Here is a 10,476-nt window from a genome sequence, read left to right on the forward strand (position 1 = left end):
ACTTGGAAGTGTATTCAGATACGTTTTCTTCTTCGAAATATATTTCAGTACAATATGTTTTCTATATATTGCGCTCCTATAAAGTATTTATATATATTCTTGATCAGGATTATCGACCAAGCCATGTTCCTCTGTTGCAATAACTTGGTCGAAGATGGGCCCACGGCCCACGTTTTTATAAAGGGTGATCCATTTAGAGGTTCCAACTTTCTTCAAAGAAAAAAACGCAGAGAAATCAAATTGAATGGGGAATGTTTATTATCATTTGAAAGAACATTCGATGACTTTTATTGTTTGCTGATTATGTCTAACAAATATTGGCCGAGGCTACGTCTCAGACGGTCCATCCATTGAATTCAAATTTCAATGACTCGTTAAAGCTTTTCGACTGGTAACTGGTGAATGGCGCATCTGATGTTTTCCGCCAAGACCGGAATCGAAGCGGCTTTATCCGCATACAATTTTGACTTCACATATTCTCACAGGAAAAAGTCTAACGGAGTGATATGAGACGATGTTGGTGGCCAATCGACTGGTTCAAAACGTGCTAACCGAAGTGTTCTTTCAATAAATCCATTGATTGATGCGATGTGTGGGAAATGTCGCCGAAATTACGAGCTTCAATTCAGTTGTAGAGGTGTAAGCTTTTCCATGATAAAATGTCAAAGAGTACTAAACTAAAATAGCATGACAACGTGACACGACTCACACGTGATCTGTCAAAAGTTGAAAAAAGTACCTCTTGTTGGATCACCCGTTACTAAACAGCACGTCTTGTTACATAAGCCGAACTGAGAGAATATTTCCAAACGCACCTACACGCAGAGAAGAAAATATGATTGATCCAAAAATATTCGAAGAGCAAAATGTCTATTGTAAAGATATTGTTAAATTCCGTATGTAGTATTATGAGCCCAACAATAATTTTTACAATATTGCGGAATTTTTGAAGTTGTTTTTGTTTTCTATGTTTGGAGCAAAAGATGGAATTTTTGGATTTGCAACTACAATGTTTGAACAAAACACAAGCTCAGATAAATTACCTTCGTCCTAATAAGACAACAATTAAATAAAAATATATATTGTTGTTCCAATAAAAGCGAAAAATAATTTTTCTCTGCGTGTATCTTCTGTTTTACTCCTCCAATTATGGATGCCATGCTTTGCCATAGGCGGGGGAATCTTTATTCATTCTGCTGACATCGTCTCGTGGTTCATACGACGTCGGTATTAACCGTCAACAGTATTGGTCCATAAATCTTTTGAAGAAATTTTCTCTCAAACACACCAATTTGCGTCATACATACACAGAAAAAAACAAAACAAGTAAGAACGGCGTTAAGTTCGGCCGGGCTGAACTTGTATACCCTCCACTACGAAATGAATTGAGGTAAAATGAAAAAATTTGTTTCAATTCAATTTTAGACTCAAAGAAAATTCAATACCAAATTTCAGCCATTTCGGAGGAAAATTGAGGCCACAATCTTCAAAATACCGAAAATCGGGAGGTATCGTTCTATGGGGACTATATGGAGGCGTGGACCTATACGACAAATTTAAAGAGGAAAGTTGAGAACCCCCAACGATGTCTAAATACCAAATTTCAGCCATTTCGGAGGAAAGTTGAGAACACCAAACTTCAGCCATTTCGGTGCAATATTGAGGCCACAACGTTCAAAATACCGAAAATTCAAAATACCGTTCTATGGGGGCTATATGAAAGTGTGTACCGATACCGACAAAAATCTTGGGGGGAAAGTTTTATACCCTAAATGAAGACTAAGTGCCAAATTTCAGTCATTTCGGTGATAATAAAGCTAATACCTTCAAAATACCGAAAATCGGGTGGTACCGTTCTATGGGGGCTATATCAAAACGTGGACCGATGTAGCCCATTTTCAATACCAACCATCCTGCAAGTAATAAAAACTTCTGTACCAAATATTGACTCTCTATATTTAAAATTGCGAGCTGTATCTTGATTTCAACAGACAGGCAGACGGACGGACGGACATGGTTAAATCGACATAGAATTTTATGCTGATCAATAATATATATACTTTATAGGGTCTCCGACGAATATTTCGATGTGTTACAAACGGAATGACAAATTTAATTATACCCTCCATATGGTGGAGGGTATAATTACTGTATTTCAGGAATGGTGTTCATAAAGTCATGCCAAGAATCAAATTTCTCAATTTCAAGAAAGCAAAAAAAAAAATAATGGTTTTTCTGAGAGATTAAAAAACAATTTTGGCGAGTTTTTGTTTTGTTTTTATTGACTAACAACCACCACACCACCACCAAACAAAGCACAGACAAATGTTGTTGCCTTTAATTTATAAATTCTTTTATTTTGAATTATTGTAACTTATCGTTTCTTCTAAAGATTTCCACTGTAGTTGTTATATGTTGAGATATTAGATGTTACCTTTATATTAAAGAACTTACAAATTTGTAGTTGCGAAGTATTTGACTATACGAACTTTGATTTTTCGACACCAAACGCACTGTAGTTGTTTGGTTTGTCGGTTTGTCAGCTAACTAACAACAATTGTTGCGACAGAGGTAGTTGTTGTGTGTGTGGTGTGATTGGGAGACGATGGTGGGGGTTGTGTTGTGGTTTGTTGCTACATTGTCAGTGTGATGGTGAGGCGATGAGACCGATGAGAATGTAGGGAATAACAGGAAAGTGATTTTGCATCACATGAAAATCTTGCATAGTTTTGTAAAAATAGTGGCTTTCGTTTGGATATAAGAAACTGCACATGTATCTTATGTTAGGTACAGTACAGTATGGAAAAGCTACATCACGAACGAAAATATGTAAAAATTCTTGAAATTTTTTTTTCAGTGTATCATGCATCCTCTACGTCACCCAAAAATTGTCAACATAGGTCCACGTTTTGATATAGCCTCCATATAACAGTAATTACCGAATTTTTGGTATTTTGAGGATTTTAGCTTCATTTTTTGACCGAACGCTTGTAATTTGAAATTTGAGATTCCCAGTGATCACAAAACTTCTCCGCAAAAAATTGTCTACGTGTGTGTAAACAAACTTGTAGTTAAAAAATTGTCAACATAGGTGAATATTTTGGGATAGCCGCCATATAACGGTATCCGCCGATTTTATGTATTTGAAGGATTTTAACTACATATGTTGTCCGAGGTTCCCAGTAGTCAGAAAAACTCTCCACCAAAACTTTTCAACGTAGGTCCATGCTTTTGGCATAGTCCCCTGTAACGGAACCACCCGCTTTTAGTTATTTTGAGGACATACATTTGTAGCTAAATGTTTTAACCGAACTATCTGTAATTTGGCATTTGAGGTTCCCAGTAGTTGCAAAACCTCTCTACCAAATGTTGTCAACATAGGTTCATGTTTTGGTAGAGCCCCATATAACGTTTCCTCCCGATTTTAGGAATTTCGAGGATTTAGCTACATTTTTTAAAACGAGCAAGTTGCAATTTTACAGCTGAGGATCCCAGTGGTCACACAACTGCTTTACCAAAAATTTTCAACATAGGCCCATGTTTTGGTATATGAAGGTACCGCTAGATTGAAGAAATTTTTAGATACAATTTTTGAAATAATTTATGCATTAGCGGTTATCCGAGGACAAAAACCTTCTCCTTCTAAAATTGTGGACACAAAAGGAAACTAGTTATTCCATTTTAGTTCAGAATATTTCGTAGTGGTGGATATAAAAAGTGCGAGTATTTGCGGGTATTTTTTATTTCACATATTTTGTATTCTTCACAAAATATCCTAGTAATAGGTTTACTTTTTGGCATTTTAAAGTGTATCGTAATTCAATAAGTTTGGTCCAGGAAACAAACCTATAAAACGCATTTTTACTAGAATCAAAATATGTATACCGGGGCATCCAAACACACATAAATATCTAAGTCAAACACCAATCTTAGGAATTTGATATTGATATCGCTAATATTACCAGACCAACTCCAGGGTCATTTTGTTTAATTGTAACCTAAATATTCAAAAACACTTGTTAACTAAATCAGTTAAATCAATTTTAGCTTTTAAATTTGATTACTTATCACGTGAAGATTACGGCAAAATATATGAGGATAAAGTTGGCTTATCTGTAAGAACAACAATACGAAACGTTTTCATTCTCAACTCAATTTCGAACTGATAGTGAAATTAGTATAAAAACTCCCACTTTTTCCCAAAAGGAAGCAGTTCGAAACTTACAAAGAAACTAATCAAAATGAAAACTATTTTCGCCATTTTCGCTTTGTGCTTGGTTGCCGCCAATGCCGGTACCATTGCCCAACCCCCAGTGAACTATGAAGGTATGGTTGATGATATCTTGAGTGAAATGGGCCAAATTGCCAAGGAAACTGCTGTAGCTTTGCAACACGCCGTTGAAGATATCGTCTTGGATCCATTGCAACAAGTCGATGAAGCTGTCCAAAGCATTGAAGCTCTCCGCGTCGAAAGTGATGTATGCGTTGCCGCCGAAGAAGAAAAGGTCTCCGCCACCGTTGACACCATGCACCATGACATGGCTGTTTGTGGTGTTGTTGCTGCTCAAACTTCAGCCGAAATTATGTCCGATATCAGTGCTGCCACCCAACAATTGGTCTTCGGAGGTTATGATGTGATCACCACCTATCGCAAGTGCCAAAAATATAAGAACCAAATCTTGAAGAAATCTTGCTATGCTAGCTTGACTGTCAAGGCTACTTTGTACATGAACAATGCCCGCAAATCCATCAAGACCATCAAGAAGACTACCAGCGAACGTATCCCAGCTGTTGTTACTGATGCTGATGCCTGCACTCATACCGCCGCCGATGTTGCTGTCTATGAATTGGAAAACATTCATGCCACCGTTAACGCCTGCATTGGCAAATTCTAAATTGTTGTGTGAAATAGTAACGAATGAATAAAAAATTGATTAAAACTTAGTCCGAGATATTTTATTTGTTTGCCCAGATAATTGCAATATTAGAACAGTCACCGGACTAGTATGTCTAATGAACCTCTTAATGGGCGAAGCTGGGAAATGAAGAAAATTCAATTGACCTCAAATATATTGATTTTTGTGTCACGTTGGGCGCCATTACCTTTACCATCAGCTTTTATTCTGTTCACAAAAATCCATTGGAGCGTCCATGAGAAATATTGAACTGTTGAGGGATTTAAATAGTTAACCTGCGATCTTTATGGCTAATGAAATAATGGTTTAGGCCCTACATACACTCGAAGTTAGCAGGACTATTTCCAAATCCATACTTCCCTGTACTTAATCTGAGCTTACTTACTAACATTGTTGGCCCTCTACACACCATTTGTCCTATAAGCCGTCTTAAGAAAAGATTTCCATTCTTCCTTATTTGTTCTTCTTTTCCGTTCCGATCCGCAAAAGGAACTAGGTCGTTCAGTTAGTTCCATTTAGTAGCAACCTTAGGTTTCTTCTTCATCAAAACAAAAGAAAAAACTTTTATTGTTGGCCTCCCAAAGGAAAAATAACTTGTTTTCGGCTTTCTTGATGCAGATTAGAACTATTTGAAACACATTTACAATCGGCACGTTTTGCAAATTAAAAAATAATCCAATTGCGTTTTACTGACTATTTTATGTATTCGGTAAAGATCAGTTTAGTAAGTAATGAGAAATGAAATGACACTATAACATTTCTTATTCAATAATAGACAACTGATGTTAAATGAACTGATGGAACTAACTGAAAATGAACAACAAAGGAATGGGAGAAAAACGAACGAGGGAGCAAAAGGAACTAGCTGAACCGCATAGTCGGACATAGTACCGGTCGTTCCTTTTGTGGAGTAGTTCCTTTGAACTAGTTCGTTCCGGAACGACACAACTCTACATCAAGCATGGTCACATTTGGCACGGCGGTGCCGATGATTTTCGGCAATTTACAGGCACACGACCCGAATGCACAGAAAGAGCGTACAAAAGAGAACAGATGTTCTTACTGACACACTGTTATAAGTTGCCAATATTTTGAATACATTCACATTTTCTCCGTTCTCTTTTTGGTCATGCCTGCTCTACATCGCTCATTCTCATACCAACGCTATCGTTGTAACTCGATATGTTTACCTGTACTAATGTCGTTATAGCCGATTCAGCTCGTGGTTCTTTCGAAGATCTTTTTTCCTTTTCTATCAAGCACACCAAGCACTGCGTTTCTGCTTGAGCAAGGCTTCGGAACCATAAATTACTACTTTTGGTTCAGTATTTTGTAAGGTGTTATTTGTGTTTGACGAGATGTGGCTTTGTTTTTTAAACCTCTTACTTAAGCCAAAGTAGCATCTGTTGTCCAATACAATTCCTTTTCGTATTTCACAACTGATGATGTTTGTTGTGTTTATGGCGGCGCCGAAGTCTTTAACTATCTCACTCGAGATGCTGTATCCTTGCCTAAAACCTCTTTTAGTACTAAACTATTCGGAGAAGTTCTTTTCACTTAAGCTGAGAACCAGGTATCAGTTAATATCATCATACAAAACCGAATAAGCTTTTGCGGGAATAGCAAACATGGCTTCGAATATTTTTGAGCGTTCGGGTTATCGAACGCTGCTTTATAATCCAGAAAAAGATGATAAATATCGATTTACATATCCTGGGCCTTCTCTAGGATTTAATGCCAAAATGCCCCCATCTTATGGTAGAACCTAAAGAATACTAATTATTATTGTTTAAAAATAAAAAAATATATTTTGAACGGCTTCACCAAAAATTCACATCTCCTTTGAACGAAAAAGTGGAATTAATTATATTGTGATTTTTATTGCATTACAGTGGTAACCCTGATCTCAAAAACAATTGTTTGCAAAAAAAACTGGCTACGCCGTTGAAACTTTGTTGCTTATTCTCTTTTATGATATGTGTTGATCATGTGTGCTGCAAAATATGAGTATACGTGAACGATGCTTTTTTATTATAGCAACAATATCAAATAGCATCAGCATCGCTAGCATTTTAAACCCTGAAGATAAGAGAAAATCTTGTAGCTGTGAAAATTCTCCACAAGATTGATCTTTATCACTTTTTCCTAGGTTTTACCATTTTTGAGATATAGAGCTTCAAATTGGGACAATGCACTGACTGTATCGCCTCGTTATACGATGCGCCGCCTCAACTACATTCAAATGAAAACAGCTTACACCTGGGAAGTTTTAGTGGCTTCTGAAACAGCAATGTTTATAGATAGAAAAATTCAAAAACAAGGAAAAATCGCTGGAGGGATTTTTAAACAAACCGTTGTAAAATTTCACATTTTGATTTTTTTCGGTTTTCAGGATTTTGCATGGGAACGGCAAGTCCTATTGAAGTGGAACTGAGGAAAATAATAGCAGTGAATATTCCCTACAACATTGTCTTTAGTCCCATTTCGATAGGGCTTGCAGTTTCCATGCATTACATGAAAACCTAAAAATGTGGCCTTTGATCACGCTTTATTAAAAAATTCCTTCAGCGATCCTTTTGGTTTGTTTTATGAAAATTGCTGTTTCAGAATCTGCAAGAACTTTCCACTTGTAAGCAATCTTCATTTAAAGATTGTTGAGGGGCACCGCGCATGTCATTGTTTTATAAGGAGGAGATATAGTCAGAGCATTGTGTCAATTTGTACCTCTATATCTCAAAAATGGTAAAACCCAGGAAGGTCAATCTTGTAGAGAATTTTTACTGCTGCAACATTTTCTTTAGTTTCATTTCGATAGGACTTGCGGTTTCCAAGCAAAATTATGAAAACCTTAAAACCCTTAAAAATGTGAACTTTGATCGCGTTTTTTGATTTTTCTTATCTATGAAAATTTTACTTTCAGAATCCGCGAAAACTTCCCAGGTGTAGACACCTTCCATTTAAAGTTAGTTAAGGCGCACCGTGCACTAACTGGATCAGTTACCAAATTACCTTGCTGATCTCTACAGGAGGATGTGCCTGTAACAAAGCCATCAGTTTGATGTTTCACTCTTTGGTAGAACTTTCGGACTTCATTCTGGCTTTTTTCTCCCTTTTTTCCATTTCTCTCTTTTTCCTGTAGAAAATACGTTTCTCCTCTCTCCTTTTCTCCCGATACCTCACTCGTGCACTACGAGTTTCTACTGACTGTAGAGTAACCCTATATGCCGCATTTTTCTCTTCGGTAGCAGCACGACACTCCTGGCCATACCAAGGTTTCATTGGTGGAGGTCTCTGGTATCCAAGTATGGATTTTGCGGCTGTTTACATGGAGTGGACATTGCCACTGTGGTGATATGTTATCGGAACGAGGAGTGCTTTGATTATAATCCATAATCTGCGTGTTGTGTCTGTTCGTATTTTATTTGCTACGGGTACGTACCTTTGCTGCTACAAGGTTGTGGTCCGAGTCACAACATGATCAATTTGATTCGTTGTTTTTTGATCCAGAGACAGCCAGGCGTCCTTATGAATGTCGAGAGAGGAACCATGATAAATTCTGGTCAGGATCGGGCCTTGGTATTTTTCATCCCCTATGTCACCCGGTCACAAATTGTATCAACCAACAAGTAAGAACGGCTTTAAGTTCGGCCGGGCCGATCTTGTTATACCCTCCACCAGAAGTGGTATTAAAGTAAAATGGTACAATTAGTTTTCTTTCGTTTATGAAAAAGACTTAATACCAAATTTCAGCAATTTCGGTAAAACAATATCGCTAACCTTCAAAATACGGAAATTCGGGAGGTACCGTTCTATGGGGGCTATATCAAAACGTCGAACTATACCGACAAATTTCTAGCGTAAAGTTTTTAGACTCGAAGAAGACTAAATACCAAATTTACGATATTTCAGTAGGATAATGTGGTTAAAACTAAAAAAATACCGTAAATCACGAGGTACGCTTCTATGGGGGATATAGGAAGACGTGGAGCTATACTGATAATTCTTTTTATAGCCCCATGAAAGACTAAATAACAATTTCAATTAATTTTGGTGGGATATTAACGTCACACATTCAAAATTATGAAAATCTGGAGGTACCGTTCTATGGGTGCTATATTGAAACGTGGACCTATACTGACGAAATTCAGTCTTAAAGGTAAGTAAATACCAAATCTCAGCCATTTCTGTTTGTTGTTGCGGCCACAACCTTCAAAAAAAGGAAAATCGGACGGTACCGTTCTATGGGGGCTATATGAAGGCGTGGACCAGTACCGACAAATTTCTGGGGAAAAGTTTCGTACCCCCAACGAAGAATAAATACCAATTTCAGCCATTTCGTAGTAATATTGAGACCACAACCTTCAAAATACCGAAAATCGGGAGGTACCGTTCTATGGGGGCTATGTGAAGGCGTGGGCCCAACCAACAAAATTCTGGGGGTAAGTTTTATACCACCAACGAACACGTAATACCAAATTTTCGCCATTTCGGTGTTATAATGAAGCTAAAACCTTAAAAATACCAAAAATCGGGTGGCACCGTTTTATGGGGGCTATATCAAAACGAGGACCGATGTAGCCCATTTGCAATACCAAACATCCTAGGAGTAATAGAAACTTCTATACTAAATTTCAAAGTTCTATCTTAAACATTGAGAGCTGTATCTTGATTTCAACAGACGGACGGACAGACCGATATGGGTATATCGACTTCGAATTTTACCCTGATCAACAATATATATACTTTATAGGGTCTCCGATGAATATTTCGATGTGTTACAAACGGAATGACAAATTTAATTATACCTTCCATATTATAGTGGAGGGTATACAAATTTGGTATAGCCCCCATATAAGGGTACCGCCTGATTTCAAGTAATTTGACGTTTTTTGCTACATTTTCAGACCGGATTTACTATAATTTGGCTTTTAGGGTTCCTGGTGGTCGGCAAGATTGGATGTTATTTGGTATTTGTGGTTTCCATTGGTTAAAAACTTCTCCATCGACAATTGTAGACATAGGTCTTCATTGTTCTTGTAGGTCCTATTTCAGGTATTTTCAAGTTTTGAGACGACCGAATATAAATATTTCCGGGTATAAGCCGGGCCGACCATAATGCGTTTTAATGCGTTACTTGTTAGATTACGAGGGCTGAACGACTACTATCTGGCCTAACAATTAAAACTCGAATATTTACTATCAAAAATGGTGTTATTGTTTTCTTATGTACATAGTCTCCAGCATGATTTATACACTTTTTAGTGCGCTCAAACCTATTGGCGAACCATTTTTTCCACTCCGATTGAGACACCTCCAAAACATGATTTTTGAATGCTTTTACAGCTTCTTCAGGCAACACATCTCGTTGACCACGCCTTTTTTCTTGATGTGCTTGAATCAAATGAAGTCATTGGCTCCCCAGTCAAAGCTGTACGGCGGATGAGCCATCAATTCCACGTTTTTTTTCGGTCAAACAGGCGCTGAACACTGGTCGAAACCACTGATGTAGTCAAAAAATCGAACTATAAAATTGCGAAATATTTTCCATTGTATCGATTAC

General features: G+C 37.4%; 1 protein-coding gene across 1 annotated transcript; it reads left to right on the plus strand.

The window, feature by feature from the left end:
- Positions 1-4,241: 4,241 nt before the first annotated feature.
- On the plus strand, positions 4,242-4,895 carry LOC141398317 (uncharacterized). The gene has a single exon (XM_073975600.1). It carries the CDS (start codon positions 4,242-4,244, stop codon positions 4,893-4,895), a length of 654 nt encoding a protein of 217 aa, XP_073831701.1.
- The last annotated feature ends 5,581 nt before the right edge of the window (positions 4,896-10,476 follow it).

The sequence above is a fragment of the Musca autumnalis genome, unplaced genomic scaffold (genome assembly GCF_047663935.1).
Source record: "Musca autumnalis isolate F117 unplaced genomic scaffold, ASM4766393v1 scaffold_3, whole genome shotgun sequence".
NCBI classification, from domain to species: domain Eukaryota; kingdom Metazoa; phylum Arthropoda; class Insecta; order Diptera; family Muscidae; genus Musca; species Musca autumnalis.

Excerpts from the sequence above, each read along its gene's own strand:
- LOC141398317 (XM_073975600.1), top strand. The coding sequence starts at position 4,242 with ATGAAAACTATTTTCGCCATTTTCGCTTTGTGCTTGGTTGCCGCCAAT.